Source organism: Alternaria conjuncta (genome assembly GCF_024043145.1).
Source record: "Alternaria conjuncta strain BMP 0040 chromosome Unknown scaffold_1, whole genome shotgun sequence".
Taxonomy (NCBI): Eukaryota; Fungi; Ascomycota; class Dothideomycetes; order Pleosporales; family Pleosporaceae; genus Alternaria; species Alternaria conjuncta.
Genome location: NW_026250090.1, coordinates 2,810,672 through 2,831,383, shown reverse-complemented (window position 1 = coordinate 2,831,383; position 20,712 = coordinate 2,810,672). Strand labels below are relative to the sequence as shown.

The following is a 20,712-nucleotide window of genomic DNA, read 5'->3' as shown; positions in this document are numbered from 1 at the left end:
AACAGCACAGTAGCGCAAGGGCTGCAGTCTTTTGGATGGGTCCTCGCATCCAGACCTACAGAGCACATGTATTCGAGTATGTGCTCCATCTTCCATAGCCCCCGGCTACGCGAAAGGCGATGGGCCGCTTCGCGATCGGCTGGATTTTTTTGTCGGCTCATGTTTCTGTCAAGGCGTAAGCTCTTCTCGGTGTTTTATGCACGCAAGATGTGAGCATAAGAAGGCCGTCCACAGTCTTCTGTCCAAACGTGGCAGAGATCAGTTTTCTGCTTGTACTGGATATCATAAACTCGGTCTGAACGCGTCAATCACAGGTCCATCTCTGCTGGAACTGTGCTGTCGACTCCATCGTTGTTGATCCACTGGTCGTGTGAACTTCCCGGGTCTCCGCTGGCAAATTTCAGGTACCGACAAGCATTCATACCTAGGTAGGGTGTGATCTGCTCTTAGCGATACCCAGCTTCAACATCTGCGAGGTTCCCCCATATATGGGTGCGTGAGGAACGTAATGGTCGTAAAAATCGAACGACTAAGTCGTCGCAGTTGTAATGTGCAAGTACAGTGGTGAGTGAAGGAGGCGGAGCTGACTCCTGACGCTAAGGCGCCTGCGCTAGCACACGCGGAGCAGGAGCCCCGCCCCACGTCGCGGAATGGCTTGCTGTCAACGCGTTTACGTCGGAAACAACTTGCAAATTGTTTGCGGATATGGGGATATTCTAAATCCCTTCGAGATTTGACTCGCAATTGCCGTGGGTTGTTTGCCATTGGTATCTCTTGCCCGAAGCAATTGGCGGACCTCCCCGTCAAGGCACCGACGCGTTCGCCATCAGCACCGACGACGCGCTACCATCAAGATGCTAGCCGACGGAAAGATCGACTCGTTAGATACGCACCTGGAACAGTTCAAACTCAATGATCAGGCCAGGCAAAATGATCTAACAGTAAGTCAATACCGAGATGTCCTCACTATTTAGGTAGTCCGCGATCCGCTAACCCCGCTTAGAACCTCCTTAGAGAGTATGGGCAAGTACTCGACGAATACAAAGACCTAAAAAGAGCCTATGAACAGAAAGGCAAGAGCACTATCGCTGCGCCTCCAGGCATACCTATACCAACCATAGCTGCGGCGAAAACGGCTCGCAACCCATACGTCTTGGTGTTAATAGACGGCAACAACTACATCGTCAGTATCATCCCAACGATCAAGTTTCGCGCTAACAAATTCCAGTTTAACGATGAATTTATTCGCGACAAAGAAGAGGGCGGAATGCGCGCTGCTCGTATGCTCAACGACGCCATAGAAAAGTACCTGCAACAAAGCGTTCCACAGGCCAGATCCGCTCGCATACATGTCAAGATCTACGCAGACTTGACCAATCTATCTAAGCAACTCGCAAGGTCTAAACTCGTCGGTTTGGAAAAGCGATCGCTGTCTCCTTTCTCCGCTGCATTCACCCGAGCCATCAGCCTCTTCGACTTCGTTGATGCTCTAGACGAAGAAGGCGCCAAATTCAAGATCAGGGAACAGTTCAAGATTGCCTCTGAAGACTCAGCGTGCAGCCATATCTTGTACGCCGCTTGCCACGATCCGGCTTATCTATCTCAACTCGTACCCTTCAGTGGTGTACGTGACAAGATTACCCTTGTCCAAGGCGCTGGATGGAACTCGGAGTTCCACCAGTTCAACTTGAACGTCACACAATTTCCGACTGTCTTTAGATGGTCTGAACTTCCCATCATCGTGCCTACAACTAAAGGCGGTCCATCAACAGCAACCAAACAAAAGGCACTAGCCGCAGTACAGAAACCGATACTCACACCCGGAACACCAACTCCGCGCAAAGAATCATGGAGACGAGACGACTCCTTCAGCATGAGCGACTCCGCATTCGGCGACCTCTCCCCGGTAGAATCCAACAGTTTCTTCGACCAAGAACGAGTAGGCTGGGAAGACCGCTCAGCATACACCCAAACAGCCAAAAACGGTTCTTCGAAACCAGAAAACAACTCGCAACTTTGCAAATACTTCCAAAAAGGAAACTGCCGTTTCGGCACCAAATGCAACTTCCTCCACATCCCCAAGAACATCTCAGAGACGAACGGATCTGGTCCTTCCCAACCACCAAGAGGGCCCTCAGGAGCGCCTTATCCTTCCCTTCCACTCTCATCTCAATCCTCACAACGAAACAACCCGGACATCACACCGCTATCCACCCTCCTCCCCGCCGCCCCAATCCCCGGCTTCATCCCCCTAAACACCTCGCACCAACGCCTCGACCCCCACCTCCCCATGCCCCCTCCCCCCGCCTGGAAAACCTACAACGCGCGCTTCGCCAAAGCAAAACCCTGCAACACATTCCACCTGCAGCAGCGCTGCACCACGCTAAACTGTCCTTTCGATCACAGCGAGCTGGAGCCTGAAGCAAGACAAGTGCTGGAGTATGTGGTGAAGTGTAATCCGTGTCCGAGGAAAGGGGCGTGTAGGAGAAGCGATTGCTTCTATGGACATCATTGTCAGAGGGAGGGGTGTAGTGAGGGGGAAGGGTGGGGGGTAAAGAAGTGTCGGTTTAAGAGGGAGATGCATTACTGTGAGAGGGATTTGAGGGTGGGGAGTTTGGTGCCTGCTGGGGAGGATGTGGGTGGAAATGGGAATGGAGTGGGAATGAGTGGACTGGAGGTTGGCGATGGGGAGGACTTTATGTGGTAGGGTGGGTAGATTGGGGAGACGAAGGTGCGCGTTTGAAAGACACGGCGATAATTGGTAACTTATCACATATACGTCGCAGGGCGCTTCACAACTATCCAGCTATAGGATCAAGTCTGGAAATGGGAAGGTCTTGAAGCATTCGAGGAGCAACTGCCTTTTTAATATATAACCGAACCTTCACTATCATTCTAACTAATACATGCTGCCGTAATAATACCCTCGTTGCCTTGTAAGCTCATCCCGAGCAACCTTTCCACCCCGTCTGTAAACTACCTTGAAGAGTGGGTATCATCCCCATGAACACCGTACAGAAAATACAAACAAGAACAGAGAACCACACGTACCAAGACCGAAGTCTGGAAGAGAAAGTACAAAACATTACACAAAGAATACAACAGACAATACTAAAACCGCCTTACTTCTCAGCAGTAGGCGCCTCAACAGCCCTACTCGTCCCATCCACCTCCACAATCTCAATCTGTCTTCCCATTCCCCGTCCCATCCCCGGCCACTCTCCACCCGAGCCCCGCTGCTGCCACACCTTATCGACCTCGCTGCTCGGGCTCTCTGGTGACGACAAGCCCTGCGAGGAGAACCCTGGAGAAGGAAAGCCCATGGCGTTATACTCGACCATACCCCTGGACTCTCTCTGATGGAAAGCACCAGTAGAGCGGGCGGTATTCCGTGCTTCAGTCCGCCGCCTCCGCCAAGCGAGAAAGACGACGAAGCCGATGAAAGAAAGGAAGAGACAGGCGCCGATTGTACCGCCTACTATAGCGCCTAAACTGGGTTTTGAAGAGCTGGAAGAAGAGACGGAATCGGTTTGCGACGTAGGTGAGCCGACTGATTCCTTGGTGACGGTAGCGTATACTGTTTCCTTTTCTGGGGCGCTGCTCGATAGACTCATGCCCAGGCTGTGATATGCGGTACTGGTGAAGCCGCTGGCTGCGCAGCCGTGTTGGGTCAAGACTATTCTGTCGTAGATGACGTGGTATGCGTAGCAGGCTGGTGCAGAGCTTTCTGTGCATTTCAAGATGAAGGCGTTGGTCGAACAGGCGGCGTCTGTGCAGGAGGCTGATAGGGCGGTGGAGGGGATGCAAGTTGTGGCTAGGTTGCAGTCGGTCGTTCGGGATGAAGGGCAGCAGCCGAGTGCGCCGAAGACCTTGTTTGAAGAGCATTCATCTGTAGGGTTGGGACATGTTATTGCGCTGACTGTTAGATGTTAGTGAGGTTCAGAACTAGATGGAGGATGAGGTTACCTGAGATGCCGGCACCAGAGACATATCCACAGGTATTAGCTCCGCCGTCCTGCCGTCTGGAGAGATCGAACGGCAACTGTGGAGCTGCCGTAGGTGCTGGACTCCAACCATCCATCGTCGGAGTATATTGTGTAGCCTCAGGTAACGAAAACGCAGCCGCATATACCATCGTCGATCCTAACAAGGCAAGAAGAAGAAGTGTAACCGCCATCTCGATTCCATGTGCGCAGCTCTTTAACTAAGTAGACAAATCAAGCTCGAACCAGATAATCAAGTATGACGACGGCCAGACACCAGAAAACGTCGTGCACGTCGAGTAGTATGAGGTGCAAAGGCGAAGATCGCTACGCAATGCAGCAGACTATAAGAAGCCCACAACATCTTACGCGGCTGAGTGCATGTGGGAGGGAACCCAGCACCCTAGCAACACATGTTGCGGCAGGGTAAGCTCCAGAGCTTCCCTGGCTGTAGAAATCGGGCCATGGCCCTGGCGATCCAATTGAAAGCGGTTTCGTCTGGCGATGATGCGGGTGAGCTGGGGTAGCTTCAGGTAAGGCGTCGCATTACACCCTTCACCTCTTCGCACATCAGTCCAATCACGCCTTGCATTTTCCGCCCTGGACAAGACGTGTACGCGGTGGGCCAGTGAGGGGGTTGGGCAAGGTCTGGTGTGCGGCCGGATGGAGGTTGGTGTAGGATCAGGTCGGCTTGGGGCGCAGCAGCGCATTGGTAGGCGGGCTGGTGGGGTGTAGAGTGAGTGGGTCTAAGCCTGCATGTGGCGTTGGGCGAAAGAAGGTAAATATAGCCCAAGTGAGCATGATGCACAGCATAATTATGCGGGATGACGAGCGGGGTATAATACTGCAGTAATCCCTTAGCTCGATGTCTTTAGCTATTGGGCGATGAGATGGAGAGTTGACCTTCAGGCCTGCGATGAAACATACAAAGATGTATTGCACGTGGATGCACGTGGGAGATTACATGCACTGCCTGTTTCGGCAGATTGTGGTCGTAAAGCTGGCTCGCTGTTGCATCATTGAGTGGTAGTCGGCCTGGGAAATGAAGCCAACAGACAAAGCAGAGTGGTCGTACGCGAAGGGTCGTCCTGCAGTTAGGCTAAGACATCTGACGGCCAAGGCCAGGTCGTGGTCTGAGGCCTCCCTTGCGTGAGCTTTGATGTGTACGTAATGGCCTGATAGATGTTTGTTTTGAATTCAAGATAGCATGCCCGATTCTTCCTAGATTCGTCTATATACAACGATGGTAACCATAACGCCTGTCGATGAATCCATCGACTTGAACTCCCCCATGATGCTGTTTCGTACGGGTGGCCGTCGTAAGGGTATACATAATGTACAAAGGAATGCGTGGGCGGTCTAGTCCCGCTTGTGGGGGCCGACGATCTTGGGGTACATTCTTGAGAGGTGGTAGTTGATGTTGTTCTTCTTCTGGTTGGGGTTTCGCTATGAAGGGTTAGCCGTGTTTGAGAGTTGATAGGAGGTGAACGTACTGGTGCGTCCATGCATTGCCGTAGTTTCTGTTCAAGCTGTGCGCAGCCTTGCACACTGTAGCCGGACGATGCCCAGCATCCTGTAGCCATGTCAGCCCAGATTCGTGGTGGCTTCCCCATTGCATTCCACATAGCGTTGCGCCTTCCTTCGATATATTCCAATCTCTTCACATACCCAGAACTGATGACATTGCTCCTAAGCATGGGTTCGCTTCTGGCTTGTTCGGTCGGCGGACGCGGAGTTTTGGCAGTGGTGGGAGGGGTCGGTGCGTGGCCGACTGGACGGCGGTGCCTGAGGGCTTCGGTACCATCTTGTAGATGCGGTTCGGGAGATGGATGCGACTTGGATGCGACGTGAGTGCTGGTGCTGTACGAAGTGTTAGAGGCGATGGCGTCGTCGTCGTCGACTCGGTGGATTCAAAAGTTTCCGCCGCGGCAATCTCCTTAGCGTGCCTGCCCCATCCTAATCCCTGTCCGGCTTTGTTTACGATGGCACCTTCCTAGCGACGGAGGCCAACACAGACGACACCCTCGTCACGACCATACTAACGAGCCTACGACACAGTTCCCATGTTTGCGCGCCATTGATCTATTCATTACACTAATAATACACGGCCGACGTTATGGTTTTCACTCCGCGCAAGCGCGCCGCTCCCACCGCAACGTTCGACAACACCTGGAACGAGACCAATGCGGCATTCCTCGACCCAAATGCGCTGCCAGTTTCCAAAATACCGCGAGGATGGGAGAGGAAACAAGAAGTAAAGAGGGTGGGAGAGGGGAAGGAAAAGAAGATCTGGCGCAGATTCAATCTCAGGTCGCGTGCCGACGACACACCACAGGAGGCAGAAGATGAAGAGGAACGAGACGCGCGTTCAAGACCAGTAAAGAGGCGGCAGCACATGAGCCCAAAGGCTATGGAGAAATCAACGAGCAAGCTTGGCGGCAAGAAGCGCGCGTTCAAGGCGACGCGCTGGGACCGCAGGAAGAGCGTTCTGCCAAGTACGTTACTTACGCGCATGACCGCGACATCCGCTGATTACTTATAGGAAAGAGAGCGGCCCAGATCGAGGACCCCGCGATCGGCGCAAACGACGAAGTCGACAGTGAAGAGGAGGGAGAAAGTGCTCATACCGTGGAAGGCGAGGATAGCATCAACGAGACAGACACAAACATAATCGAACAGACCGAACTATTGGAAGACGTACCTTGTGCGTACGAAGAGACTTCGACTTTCACTTTCGCCGTGGACGCGCCGACGGCCGAAGCTACCGATACCGAGATCATAGACGCAGACGACCAAGAACAAGAAGAAGCAGAGTCCACACAAGACGCGACGCTCGCGAAGCTATTTCGTTCGCCACTCAGGGAGCAGTCGAATATCCCGACCGCATCACCGGAGAAGGTCGAATATCCAGAGCTTCCTCTGAGCGACAACTTAGAAGCAGAGGCGGAGACGGCTATGACCGAGGTTGTATCCACCGAGATGATCAGCAATGTCGCAGAGGATACAAATCAAGGGGAAACAATCTCCGCTGGCGGAGGACCCGGGGAGAATGTTGAGATCCCAGACGAGGTTGTCAAGCAACAAGACGAGACCATGCTTGAAGAGGCGGACCCGGTTACAGAGACACCAGAGCCGGTGACACAGCTTCAGTATCCAGCGTTGCCGTTGGAAGATACTATCACTTCGCCGCTACCAGCGCTCGACGAAGACGCCAGCGAGGAAGACGAGGAAGATGTTGAGTTATCTGAGGTTGAGCTAGGAACATCGACAGATGCAGTTCCGAAGGAAGATATACTTAACTCCTCTGAAGCGGTCGACCGTGAAGACGAGTTTACGGAAGCTTCTTTGCAGCTGAACATATTGCGGGATTATCAAGCAGCGCTTCAAGAGCACAGTCTTGCGCCTACAACAGTTCAGTCAGAGCCCAACGAGCTTGAGCAAGAAGAGATGGATGATGATATGCGGCCTGATGAGGAACCAGCCTCTCCTGAGGCTCTTCAGTCCCCTGCCCAGGACCTTGCCATGGCCGACGCGCCTGCCTCAGCATCTATAGACATCGCCGATGGATTGACATTCTCGTTCACACCCAGCAAACCACAGTCGCCCGCCCCACGCAGACTACACTCGCCTCCGCCTCCACCACGTCCTGAGTCTGGACCTGACGATGTCACGATGACGGTCGCTATCGATGATGACACCGCCATCCTCAAGGACTTCCTCACGCGTGCTGCAGCAAGTAAGGCTGAGAAGGCCGCCGTCACTACACACAAGAGAGAATCCCTACAGAATCGACGAGACTCAGATATCATCAAGCACGCCCTAGCGTCGCCTCGCAAGGTGCTTGAAGAGAAGGATCCCAACTCGCCCACTAAGCAGCACACCGAATTAACCCTGGATCTGTCGCAAACACTCACACTAGCCAAGCCAGATGAAAAGCTTCCATCACCTACACCCGGCGCAACAGAGACCGAAACCGCAGAAGACAAGAGCGAACAAGGATCAAGACGTTCTGCACGAGCAAAGAAGACAAGATTGCCCACCCCGGCATCAATCGGACCAGCACCAGCACCCAAGATCAACATCCGCCGCGCCGACGGGAACGAAGTTGTCGTACTCAAGAAGGACGACGCCAAAGTCCTCGCCGACATGACACGCAATAACACGCGCAAGAACAAACAAGGCGCTTTCTGCGTCACCGTCCGACTAATGAAGCTCGCCATGGACTACTCCAGCCTCCCTCCCCTCGACGACTCCACCAAAGAACTTGTTGTCGGCAAAAACGTCCGCTGGGACGAAACCTTGGCGTACTACCAAGAGAACCCCGAGACCCTCGCCAACGCTTTAGCAGACGCAGAGTCCCTAGCCACTCCAGACGAACTCGGCATGTCAGACTGCACCCCCGAGCCCAAGAAGAAGAAGGAAAAGACTAGCAAGACGTCCACGCCCAAAATACGCAGAGTACGCGGGTTGGGCACATCGAATGGTACGCCAGGAAAGGGGTTACTGGCACCTGCTAGTCTCCTCCCTGAAGCTGTTCAAGAAGAAAAGGCAGCGTCGCAGGAAAAACTATCATCAAAGCCCAAATCGACCAAAGTCAAGAAGATGGCCATTGCTTCTTCTACACCCACGGCTACTTCCACCTCTACACCAACATCAACATCAACATCCCTAAGCAGCAGTCTCTCGTCCAGCACAACAGACACTAAACTCCCTTCTCTCGACGTCGCACCCGTAGGCGTCCAACGCAAGAGCCGGCTTGCTGCTCCTAAGAAAGTCGTTCTGCCACAGACACCTTCGTCTGCCAAGGCAGGCGATAAGGAGAATGTGAGTAGAGTGGGCATGGGTGATGCGACGCCTAAGAAGGGTTTGATGGCGCCCAAGGTGGTTATTCCGCCGAGTGCGACGACTACGGCGAGTGTGGGGATGGGAGTGGAGTCTGGGCTGCCGAGACGAAGGGGAAGGAAATATTAGCTGTAGTGTTGAAGACGGTGTGATGTTTTTGGATTCATCTTTGGGGTGTTCTATACCACTTTGCTGTTTGGAGTTGTTTATGCATATACTGGTGTTTTTAGCGGTGGCGTTTGGCGGGCATGGGCATTTACACGGGACCAGTACTAGCATAATGCACGCTCGATATCGATCCATTCACAAGATCCATCCTGATATCGATCCCCTGAGATATGATCATATACTCGTAAGTCGATTGCTTTTTTCTCTGCCCTAAAACTCCTTAACCCCACTCCCCTCCCACCCCACAACCACCCCATCTAAACATTCAACTCACTAACCTTAGCCCCCTCAATATACGCCTGATACCTCTTCAGCTTCCCCTCAAGCACACCCCCCTTCCCACAAAACTTCTCCACAATCTCCTCGCTCCTACCCGTATACAACTTACTATCCAGCATGCCATCCAGCTCCCCCCAAATCGGCTTAAAGAACTCCGTGCTGCGGATCCTCTCCACCAAATCATTGCTCTTACCCTCGTTCTTGACCTGCGCACCCGCCTGGTGCGACAGCACGCGGATCTGCTCGTGGGCTTCTTGGCGCGACTCGCCCTTCGCAACGAGACGCATGATGATGGACTCTGTGATCATGAAGGGCAGTTCTTCCTGCACGCGCGCGTCGACGCGCTTGGGGTAGACGACGAGGCCGGAGGTTACGTTGTCGAGAGAGAGGAGGATGGCGTCGGCGAGGAGGAACATCTCGGGGATGTCCATGCGCCGGATTGCGGAGTCGTCGAGGGAGCGCTCCATCCATTGGTCGGACAGCGTGTTGGCGAAGGAGGCGGGCTTGGACATGAGTTCGCGGGATAAGGCGTAGATGCGCTCGGAGCGCATGGGGTTGCGCTTGTATGCCATGGCCGAGGAGCCGATTTGGTCTTTTTCGAATGGCTCTTCGAGCTCTTTCCACGCGGCTAGGTGTCGGATGTCGCCGGTGATTTTTTGGGCGGACGCGCCGAGCCCGCAGATGGCGTTGGCGATTAGGAGGTCGACTTTGCGGGTGTAGGTTTGCGTTGAGATGGCGTAGCACGAGGGGAAACCGGCTTTTTTGCAGAGAAGCTCGTTGAGCTGGTCGCACTTTTTGCTGTCGCCGTTGAAGATCTCGAGGAAGGAGGCTTGTGTGCCGGTTGTGCCTTGGGCGCCTCGGAATTGGAGTGTTTCGCGGACGAGCTCGATGGCTTCCAGGTCGAAGAGGAGGTCTTGCGCCCATTGGGCTGCGCGCTTGCCTACGGTGATGAGTTGCGCGGGTTGAAGATGCGTGTAGGCGAGGGTGGGCTCGCTCTTCCATTGCAGGGCGAAGGCTGAGAGGTTGGAAATGACCTTTGCGAGTTTGGGGAGGAGAAGATCTAGGCCGTCGCGCATGAGGATTAGTTCTGCGTTGTCGGTTACGTAGCAGCTTGTTGCCTGTGGGATATCAGTCTGAGTTATCTTGACTCTCACACACACAAAAACATACACCGTAATGAATAATACCAGCAGCAGCCGGAGCGACCTGACCAAAAGCGTGTACATGCGCCATAACATCGTGTCTCCTCTTCTTCTCCTCGACCTTGGCAACCCCGAAATCATCATCCGTAACAGTCAGATGCTCCCTCATCTGAGACAGCGCATCATCAGTGATACTCTGAATACCAAGCTCTTTCTCTGACTCCGCGAGAAACAACCACAGCTTGCGCCATATCGAGTGCCGACTGCGCTGCGAGAAGAGTTGCGACATCTCCGGGGAGCAGTACCGGCCGGTGAGAGACGTCTGGTACGCATCGAAGATGGTGGCACCAGATTGCGCCTTCATAGTCGATATGCGAGACTGGATATCGAGGGAAGCGTCTTGAGCGGCCATGATTGCGCGTGTGTATGAGGGCGAGAGTGTGAGTGTGAGTGTGATGTGGTGGTCGATGACTTTAACGGTTCGTTTGTGGATTAGCCCGATAGTCTTCCGAATTCGGTATCAACGTTTGCTCTCCAACGTTCCTTGTAGTAATTCGCAACACGTATGCTAGCACTACAATCAAAGGGTTATAGAGCTGGACTGAGGGGATATCGTGAGGTCAAATTCCAAACGGTGATTCACAACGTCGTGGGCCACCCTTTTTCTATCCCAACAAACCAATGACGTCCTCACGTGTAGCCAAAAAGTTTTGGTCCCTCGCTAAACCCCACATTTAGCTACTATCGCACCTTTGCAAACGCACGTCAATGGTCGATTGTCATCCTACTGTCGGAACCTGAGATAGGCCGATCGACAAGAAAATGGCGATTTGGAGTAGCAGAAATTTTCCCGCGCGCGTTGTTGGGGTTCTGGGCGGCGTTGAGGCTCCTTGTAGCGATCTTTTGCTACAAGGCATCTCAGAATTGCTTCACTCAGACATGTCCTTAAGCCCTCGGCGGTTGATTTCCCGGTCGTATTCAATTGAATGACCAAGAACTACCCCACGCAAGTGACATGTCAAGTTCAGACGTGTTCAATGGCATGGCTAGAGTCTAGACCTTGGTATCTCATGATGCGCTTACTCCACAAAACTATATCCACCAAGAGCCGTAACCCGTTCATGCGGTTCATGCGGCTCTGCTCAAATACGAACTCCACATTTGTTTCCGTCTCCGCGGGCTCACAGCGCCGGTCCCTTCCATACGTCGCGGTTGATTTTGAACAGGTTGCTCTGCTTGTGTGGGAGGCTGATCTCGCGCTCCTTGTAGAAGCCCGCTTCTTGGAGGTAGTTTGCCAGTCTGGACAGTTAGCATAGTACTGCATGTGTAGGATGCAATACTTACTTCTCGTTATCGACCCTCGGCTCCAACATGACCCTCTCCGTCCGGTTATCCGCGAGCCAACAGTAGTGCACTAACGCACTCAACCAGATCTTGACCCTATGCGCTCCCCTGAACTCCTGCTCTCCTACCAGGCAGTGGAAGCCCCGGTCGTAATCACTGACAATGGGCAGGTATTTACCAAGGTTGTCCTCCTTGACCCAGTATAGCTCGAAGTAGCCAAATGGCTTCCCGTCCCAGCAACCCATGACTGGGAACGAGTTCTTCGATTGTAGGCCGTTCTTGAGGAACTGCTCCTGGTGGGACTGCGGGCCCGCCTCGCCCCAGAAATGCGACACCCGGGGGTCGTTCATCCACTTGTGTAGATATTCCGGATCCGACATGCCGTTTGGACTGGGCACGTGGCTTGAGACCGGGCCCTGGTGTCGAAGCGCTTTCGAAGAGATGGAAGCTACTCGGAAAGACAGATATTGTCCAACGCTGGGTATGTACCTTGTGTATAGTATCTCGCCCTGCCGAGGTGGCTTCGGTCGTATCGGGTGTCGCGTATTGTTCGTGAAGACGTATTGCGCGGGAGGCGGTGGGTAGAACGTGGGTAAATGCGAGCTCGAGTGGAAGGGACCTGGCGCAGTCGGTGACCACAAGCCTGGTGAGACCTGGTCCAGTTGATGTTCTTGCTTCGCATCAGATCCAAGCGCGGGAGACGACGGTCGCGAGGGATACGGCGAGCCTGATGGGAAGGGTGAGTTTGTGTTGGCCAGCGGCGAAAGAGTGAAGAGGTATATTCTGGGGTCGAGCTGCCAAAAGGTCCTCCGACTGACAAACATGCGCTCCCAGCCTTCAGGAGACGATTCCTCTTGTGCACACCCAACAGTCGAATCTTCGCTGGCGATGAGTCCCATGCGCTCCAACTTGGGCAGCACAACTTTGCCCTTGAACACGCCCTCCCTGTTGATGTTTATGCGCCATTCGCCCTTTGGCTTTCCTGCATCCGCAGTGTTCTTGGAGATCGCGTTCGTGACCTGGAGCGTCGGTTCGGGTTGGTGAAAGTACCAGTACAGTGTCGCCCACAGCATCATCGCGATTTGGCGGGTTGGTGAGGCAGCGGGCTTGAACTCGCTACTGCTGGGGTTCGATATGGACGATATGTAGAGGTGGTCTCCGTTCAAGGTCGGCCTTTTGAAGCGATGCACATGGCGCGGTGGGAACAGCTCCTCCTCACCCTGCTGCTGCTGCTCTTGTTCGTTCGTAGGGGGCTCATCTTCGGAATTGAGCACGATTGTCCAGCCAGGTGGGAACGGCGAATGCGTGTGAATATCGCTCGACTTGAAGAAGAGGCCGCCAAACACGGGCGTGACGGTAAGGTTTTGGCCGTTGGGCAGATGGACGACATTGACTGGCGCCATGATGACGTTGGCGGGGTAGCTCGATTATGTTAGAAGGAAGATGGAGCGCGAAGCACGATCGTAGTGGTAATGTTCCAAATGCAGGGCAACCCTCAATCACCTCACATGGGGTGAGATCTATGGTACTTGGATCAAGCGTCTCTTTTTTGCGGCACGCGATAGTCAAAAACTGCACAGCTGTCACCCACGTCTTGATTGACTAGTTTCTGTCTGAGAACGCCCGCGCGGGGCTTTCGCGGGGCATTAGCATATACTGGAGCTTTCTGTTCTTTTTGAGATGCTCTCACATGAAAATGCACATGTCCTGATACAGATGCTGCATACATCATGCGAACGTAAGGCGACATGCAAGCGTCATCATTGGCCGGGGAGCGCATGGCCGTGAGGGAGTGGAGGAGCTCTGAGCTCGGCGGTCGGCATCTTCGCATATGACGAAATGGGCAGTAGATAAATCCGAAGCTTCCCCAGAGTTCCACGACCTCTCAACACCAACAACAACACACCACACACTCTCAATTGAACACACCACATCAATTGAAGCCATCATGAAAACTGCACTCCTCCGCACATCCGCCCTGCGCTCCGCAGCCCGAGCCGCAGCTCCCACCACATCTCGCGCCGGCCTCGCAGGCACGACATTTGTCCGCGGCAAGGCCACGCTGCCCGACCTCCCATGTACGACTCCATTCCTCATCCTATAGATATCACCTACTAACAACCCCCAGACGACTACGGCGCGCTCGAACCCTCCATCTCAGGCAAGATAATGGAGCTCCACCACAAGAACCACCACAACACCTACGTAACCTCCTTCAACAACTTCAGCGAGCAAATCGCCGAAGCCAAGCAAAAAGAAGACATCAAGGCGCAAATCGCCCTGCAGCCCTTGATCAACTTCCACGGCGGCGGCCACATCAACCACAGCCTCTTCTGGGAGAACCTCGCGCCTGCCAACCAGGGCGGCGGCGAGCCCCCGTCGGGCGCCCTGTCTGCTGCTATCAACAACAGCTACGGCAGCCTCGACGCGTTCAAGGAGAAGTTCAACACCGCGCTTGCGGGTATTCAGGGTAGTGGCTGGGCGTGGTTGGTGCAGGATACCCAGACCGGTGCTATTCAGATTAGGACGTATGCGAACCAGGATCCGGTTGTGGGGCAGTTCCGTCCTATTCTGGGTGTTGATGCTTGGGAGCATGCTTACTAGTAAGTGAACCATAGACCTTTGACTATGGATATCAGACTAACCTTCTCGTAGCCTCGACTACCAGAACCGCAAGGCCGAGTACTTCAAGGCTATCTGGAACGTCATCAACTGGAAGGCCGCTGAGAAGCGCTTCCAGTAGATCCGATGCCTCTTCGGCAGGACAAGGTTCCTAACTCGCCGTTGAAATGGAAGTGATCAGGGACAGTTGATCTTCATAGTCTGTATAGTGTAGTAATGCAAGCGAATGGATTAATGCAAAATTACAAATCGTATATCATTCGTCATCCCATATATATACCCTCGAAATTATCTACTTGCTATGCTAATCAATATGTTCAGACGCTGATAATGCAGATGTTGCTAAAGAACCCTTCTAACGCTGTACAATGCCATCCCAAAGAAATGCCAGATGCCAGATACCAACCAAACACGCTACACCGAAGCATACCCCAAGTAACCCCTCCCACTACGCGCAAAGACAAAACTAATGCCTAACCCCCTGCATCCACCGATCAATCTGATCCCTCTGCCTGGGATCCATGGGCGGCTCCATCATCCCCCCATGCATCATCCCATTCATACCCATCGGCATCTGCATGCCATTCATACCCATCCCGCCCATCTGCATGCCCCCCATTTGCATACCGTTCATCTGCATCCCACCCATCTGCATCGGCATCTGCATACCCATTCCGTTCATCTGCATGCCCATGCCATTCATCTGCGATCCCATGCCCATCATGCCGCCCTGTTGCATCATGCCCGGCTGCTGCATGCCCATCTGCATGGGCATACCCATCATGGACTGGTGTTGTCCCATGCCGTTCATCATGCCGGGCATTTGCATGCCCATCATACCTTGCTGGGGCGGCATGGCGCTCATTCTTTGCTGGTTGGCCATCATCATGGGGTTCTGAGCGTTCTTGTAGGCTTGGATCTTCTGGCCGAGCGGGATGTCGTCGTCGTCTTTTTGGTTGTTGGTCATGTTTTTGAGGAGTGGGTCCATGGAGCCGTAGGATGTGGCGCGCATAGTTGCGGTGAGACGTTGCTGCTTTTTGCGCCCTTGGTCTAGCTCGTTTTGATGGAGGAGGCTGCCTTGGGGGAGGTGCGAGACGAGGGCTTCGTTGGAAACTTTGCGCGCTTGGTTGTGCGGGTCGATGGGGTTGGCGGAGAGGATGTCGGCGAGACTGCTGGAGGAACGCAGATTGGGTCGGTGGCCGGATTGAGGGGCTTGTTCGCCTCGTAGGGCGGCTTCAGCTTGCAGGCGGGCGCGACGTTGGCCGAGGGTCTCTTCTTCCTCTTCGTCGTCGGCAGCGGGAGGGGGTGCTGGAGGAGTGTCTTTGGATTGCTCCTGGCCTTCTGGAACACCGAACTTGCTCATCATCTCAGAGGCGAAGTCATCGCTGACTGTGCTCTTACGCACATCGCCGAGTGCTGATTCACGTTGTTGCTTCTCCTTGATGCGGCGCATACGGTCAGCCAGCGTCTCGCCAGGCTCCTCATCCGAGTCTGGTTCCGGCGTTGTGATGGTAGGAAGGTTGAGCTGGCTTGATGAGGCTCCAAGGTACTGTGTGCGTCGTTGATTAGGGTCAATGCCGAGTAGCCTGGTGCGACGGCTACTGAGGGGTTCGCGGTCCTCCAACTCTCGCTGCTCGATAAGACCCATGCTCTTTTGACGCATTTGCTGTTGCTGTTGAGGTCTGTAGAGAACACCAAGAGGTACGTCGTCATCTGAGTCTTCTTCCGGCGGAGCTTCCCAGGCAAGGTTTACTTTTTTGCGGATTCGTCGTTGCTTCTCGGCTTCCGCCACGTCGTTCATCTGGAGCAGGGTTTGTCTACCGTCAATCAACCCCTGCTCCATCAGTGTCACGTAGTTCATCTTCCGACCCTGCTGTTTCGCCTTGCGTAGCTGAAGCTCAGCGAGAAGAGTAGTCGGCGCGCCGTATTGTGGTTCTGGCTCCCCTTCCTCTTCGCTCGATTCTTCTTCTTCTCCTTCTTCATAATGGTCTTCGGTGTGTTCTTCAAATGAAGGTCGAATAGCATCGGGATCACGTCCATCCGGTCCTCGTGCGTCCTCGTCACGCTCCTCTAATTGGTCACCGAGGCTCATCCGGCTTTCACTTGCTTTGACAAGTAATAGATTCATGTCAGCCGAGCTGTTTCGTTTCTTCAACTTCTTCAGGCGCTCGCCCTTTGCGTTGTGGTCAGTATCCAGTATGTTGAACGAGCTGCGTCTTCGCGTCTCTGCCAGTGTCGGTGGCATCTCCGGTAGTTTGGAACTCCTACGCTTGCGTTCCGCACCGTACACCTCGTCGCCAACATGTCCAGCAAATGGATGATCAGTGAATGCAGACACAGGAGCATGTGCAGAGGCGTCCAGGATGCTTTCGAGCGTATCCTCTGCAGACTCTCCCTTGACGGCAAACTCCTGAGTGGGGGCAGCTCGGTTGTCAAAGTAGGCGCTTGCTCGTAATTGCGGTGGGAGCGCCATGAGACTCTGCCGGCTCTTCCTGTTGTTAGGCTTCGGGTCTGCCAGATTATCACCAAGCAATGGCATGGATTTCCTATGCTCGTTTTGCATGGAATCCAACAATCGTGACCGACGATTGGCTTGTTGACTCATATTAGGCAATTGTGACAGGCGCTTGGGTAGGTTCAGCATCTTCGGTACGGGAGCCGGGTAGAAGACCATGCTATCGTCTGGCGGCGGTGCGCCTATTGAGTGAACGCTCGGATTTGATTTCATCATGTAGGAATGATTCGAGGAATGTCGGCTGTGGCTGTGGTGAGATGGTTCGGGTTCCTCCTCCACAGTATCTGGACAGTGGACGCCATCGAAGTCATGCCATAGTGTACGTGCTTGGTGTGTAGTGTCGGTCGAGGCTGCTGTCGGCGGTCGGTCTACGAAATCGCGGTAGTCTGGATATTGGTTCTGCAATTCCTCGTCGGGCTCCGGGCGTCTAGGTGGGGTGCCTATATGGATACTGTTACGCAGCTCTTCTGGCAGACCATTCGCGACTTCATCGAATATGCGTGTAAAGGACGAGACCTTCCGTTGGGGCGGCGAAGCAGAGTCGCGCTCTTCATTGTGTTCCTCTTCGACTTCCTCCGGGTGTACAATCTGTCCGAGACGCGATGCCTTTGATTCCGAGCGCTGGCGCTGGACCGAAGTCGAGGGTTTGGACCAGTTGCCTGTCCCTGAGCGCAGCGACCCTGCAGGAGAGGTTATGTAACCGCCCGGAGAGTATCCGCCCCATCGTGCATTTCCGTTGAGGTCTACGATTGAATTGGTGTGGGAGCCTATCGAAACGCCGCGACTTCGGGTGCTGGCCTGTCTCGTAGGCTCGAGGTCGTTCGTCTGTAGTGAAGATCGCCGACTGTCAGTCAGCTTTAGTTCCGAGTATGTCTTCCGAATCTCCTCCTGCAGGTCTGAGCCGGACTCGCTCATGCGTTCGGCATGTTCTTCCAGGCGTTCGATGTTGCCCACATATGCCCCTTGCAGCGACTGGAGATCGGGCACCGGATGACGGAGGTCGCCGTCAGTCTTGGGGGAAGTCATCACAAAGACAGGCAGTAGAGGGTCGCCGCAGAGGTGAGAGAGTCTCTACTTGACTGCGGTGCGACTCTGGTAAAGGAGACTTTTGGTGTGATTGTTGCACCGAACCGGACATGGGTGGAGGGTGATCGACCCCGATCCTTTCCAAGAATAGCACCCAGCACGTTACGGCAGGAGCGACCCAGACCCAACGGCTCTTGGCGCTGTCACCCAGAACTCGCGACTGAACATCATTTTGCGACAACACTCCCAGTTCGTCCACGGTCCGACCACGACAAATCACGTGGCGCGCATGTCTGCCTGATACACTCCCGTATATTGCGACACCTACTACCACATCGAACCCACGACCAGACTCATCGCGCGCACCGAACAGCTGCCGGCTGCCAATAATACCCTCGTATTCGAATATTTACACATACGAACACCTCCACCATGGACGAAGGTGGCAAGCGCAAACACAGCTTTCGCCAGCAACCCAATAAGCGGGCAAAGGCTGAGGATGGCTCCGCGCTCAAGTCTGGCTTTGGTGCCAAGATGCTGGCGAAGATGGGATACAAGGGCGAGGGTGGTCTGGGAAAAGAAGGCGCTGGTATCTCAGAACCTATCCAGGTGGTGAACCGAGGCACCAAGGGCGGTATTGGTAGCGTCGCAGAAAAGAGCGAACAGCAGCGGCGCGAGGAGCGGCGCAAGGCTGAAGAAAATGGCGAGAAGTATGTCGACACGTCGGAAGAGGAGCGCCAGGAGAAGAAAAAGAGGAAGGCCAAGGCTCGGGGCGAGACACGATCCTCAGCGCCACGACCGAAGAAGACCGTTTTCGAACTCGAGCAAGCTGGCATGCATGTGCCGCTTGCACTACAGTCCATTATCGACGCGACAACCGGCGCATCGACCCCTACCTCAGGCGTATCGCTCCGCGGTCCTGACATTGTTCCATTCGAGAACTCCCTACAAGCGCGCGTACGGAGAGATCTGAACAGTTTCTCTGAGGCATTCGAACAGCTGCAGGTTGAGTCGCAAGCCATCCCTCCTCAGGAATACGCGCTGCAGAAGGAACTGGAGGCGCTCGAAAAGCAGATGGACGAGCTGGAGGACCTACAAGCACGGATAGAGTCACTGCGTACTGGTACTTTCGACGTTGTCTGCGAAGGCCTCAAGAGCCTGCGCGCGGCTTACCCGTCCAAGCCCCTACACCGTGAATCTATTGCCGTTATACATCCCCACTTCTCCAAAGCAATCGCTACTTGGGAGCCACTCGAGGGCGCGTTAGAAGGCGTGGCCGCAGCTTTCTCCGAAATGGCGAACATCATACAGCCCCGGAGTAGAAGGGTGGCGTCCCAGGCCTACACCCACCCCTCTGAAGCATTGGTCAGTCGCACCGCAATCGACGAAGAAGACACGATCAAACGCGGCACCACATCCTCATATGAGTCCATGATGCTCAAATATTGGCTACCTAGAGTGAGCTCAGCTATAACACAATGGGATGTCAAGAATCCACAGCCCATGGTGCATCTGCTAGGAGTTTGGAAGCCAGTCCTCCCACCATTCATCGCGAAGAGGGTGCTTGAACAGGTGACTACAAAGCTCTCCACTTCTGTGCACGAGTGGAACCCGCGAAAGTTCAAGAAGAGCCCACACACATGGGTTGTCGAGTGGCTGCCCTTCCTTAGACCAGCTGACTTGGACCCCAAGGGATCGGGCCTGGTCGCCGAGATCAAGCGCAAGATCCGGCATGCACTGCAGTCTATCGATCTCTCCAAAGGTCCATTACCAGGGATGGAGCAATGGAGAAGAGTCTTTGGAAAGGCAGAGTTTGATCATCTACTCACTTCCCATCTGGTACCTCGTTTGTCGGCCTTCCTGCGAGACAGCTTCGAGATCAACCCCGCGGAACAAGATCTCGCGCCACTCGAGGCTGTGTTCGCCTGGAAGGGACTGATATCGAACGAGGTTATTGGAGAGCTGCTGAAAGCACAATTCTTTCCCAAGTTCCTCGAAATCATCCACCAATGGCTCACGAGCCCGGAGGTGGTCTTTGAGGAAGTTCAGACGTGGCTTACCTGGTGGAGGACTGAGATCTTGCAGGACGACATCAACAATCTGCCTTCAGTCGCCTCGTCATGGAACGAGGCATACTCGCTCATCAACACGGCATTGGATCTTGGAGATGCGAGACTAACAGACCTGCCTGCGCCTCAGGTCGAAAGCACGGGAGCTTCGCCAGAGGTGTCTCAGTTCTCCAAATCGGTCAACCAACAAGCATCTCGTTCTACACCGCAAGTAGACGAGCCGACTTTCAAGGACATTGTAGAGGAGTTCTGCGCCGAAGAGAACCTCCTTCTCCTTCCTCTCCGCGAAGCCCACGACCAGACCGGTCTACCGCTGTTCCGTGTCACAGCAAGCGCGACGGGACGCGGAGGCGCAGTGGCGTATCTCAAAGGCGATATCCTGTGGGTGCAAAACAAGAAAGACAAGAGTCTCTGGGAGCCTACCGGTCTGGACGCTAAGCTCATAGCCAAGGCAGAGGGCAAGTGATGCCTCCCGCTTCAAACTGCGTATTTCACACCACCTCGGTGCTCGGTCCTGACAGGCACAGGGTAAGCTCCCATAGCCTCTCCTGGGCAGATGTTTTTGTTAGCCATTCGCTAATCCGGCATCGGTACGATGCTTCCTTAGGTAGTGATAGTGATGACGACGCGCAGTCAGTCGAGGCTATAATGAAGCCACGTTATCTCTCCACCAGCGTCTGTTCGTAAGCATAGTAAGGCAAACCAAAGTGCCGAAAATGTTG

The 20,712-nt window shown here is 54.2% G+C and overlaps 8 protein-coding genes across 8 annotated transcripts; 4 read left to right on the top strand and 4 right to left on the bottom strand.

The window, feature by feature from the left end:
* Positions 1-854: 854 nt before the first annotated feature.
* J4E85_000981 (uncharacterized protein) lies at positions 855-2,555 on the top strand (the record flags this gene model as incomplete). Its single annotated transcript, XM_051465269.1, is given in 3 exon segments — positions 855-941; positions 1,004-2,439; positions 2,453-2,555. The coding sequence occupies 3 exon segments, from the start codon at positions 855-857 to the stop codon at positions 2,553-2,555; spliced, it is 1,626 nt and encodes a 541-aa protein (XP_051331790.1).
* A 2,787-nt stretch (positions 2,556-5,342) lies between these two features.
* J4E85_000980 (uncharacterized protein) lies at positions 5,343-5,787 on the bottom strand (the record flags this gene model as incomplete). The annotated part of the gene is made up of 3 exons (XM_051465268.1): positions 5,343-5,429; positions 5,477-5,556; positions 5,652-5,787. The coding sequence occupies 3 exons, from the start codon at positions 5,785-5,787 to the stop codon at positions 5,343-5,345; spliced, it is 303 nt and encodes a 100-aa protein (XP_051331789.1).
* Positions 5,788-6,099: 312 nt separating this feature from the next.
* J4E85_000979 (uncharacterized protein) lies at positions 6,100-8,954 on the top strand (the record flags this gene model as incomplete). Its single annotated transcript, XM_051465267.1, has 2 exons — positions 6,100-6,478; positions 6,526-8,954. The coding sequence occupies 2 exons, from the start codon at positions 6,100-6,102 to the stop codon at positions 8,952-8,954; spliced, it is 2,808 nt and encodes a 935-aa protein (XP_051331788.1).
* Positions 8,955-9,250: 296 nt separating this feature from the next.
* On the bottom strand, positions 9,251-10,826 carry J4E85_000978 (uncharacterized protein; the record flags this gene model as incomplete). The annotated part of the gene is made up of 2 exons (XM_051465266.1): positions 9,251-10,390; positions 10,443-10,826. 2 exons carry the CDS (start codon positions 10,824-10,826, stop codon positions 9,251-9,253), a joined length of 1,524 nt encoding a protein of 507 aa, XP_051331787.1.
* Positions 10,827-11,595: 769 nt separating this feature from the next.
* Positions 11,596-13,161, bottom strand: J4E85_000977 (uncharacterized protein; the record flags this gene model as incomplete). The annotated part of the gene is made up of 2 exons (XM_051465265.1): positions 11,596-11,713; positions 11,759-13,161. 2 exons carry the CDS (start codon positions 13,159-13,161, stop codon positions 11,596-11,598), a joined length of 1,521 nt encoding a protein of 506 aa, XP_051331786.1.
* A 545-nt stretch (positions 13,162-13,706) lies between these two features.
* Positions 13,707-14,501, top strand: J4E85_000976 (uncharacterized protein; the record flags this gene model as incomplete). The annotated part of the gene is made up of 3 exons (XM_051465264.1): positions 13,707-13,836; positions 13,887-14,361; positions 14,414-14,501. The coding sequence occupies 3 exons, from the start codon at positions 13,707-13,709 to the stop codon at positions 14,499-14,501; spliced, it is 693 nt and encodes a 230-aa protein (XP_051331785.1).
* A 373-nt stretch (positions 14,502-14,874) lies between these two features.
* On the bottom strand, positions 14,875-17,921 carry J4E85_000975 (uncharacterized protein; the record flags this gene model as incomplete). The annotated part of the gene is made up of 2 exons (XM_051465263.1): positions 14,875-14,954; positions 15,008-17,921. The coding sequence occupies 2 exons, from the start codon at positions 17,919-17,921 to the stop codon at positions 14,875-14,877; spliced, it is 2,994 nt and encodes a 997-aa protein (XP_051331784.1).
* Positions 17,922-18,353: 432 nt separating this feature from the next.
* Positions 18,354-20,456, top strand: J4E85_000974 (uncharacterized protein; the record flags this gene model as incomplete). The annotated part of the gene is made up of 1 exon (XM_051465262.1): positions 18,354-20,456. The coding sequence occupies one exon, from the start codon at positions 18,354-18,356 to the stop codon at positions 20,454-20,456; it is 2,103 nt and encodes a 700-aa protein (XP_051331783.1).
* Between the last annotated feature and the right edge of the window lie 256 nt (positions 20,457-20,712).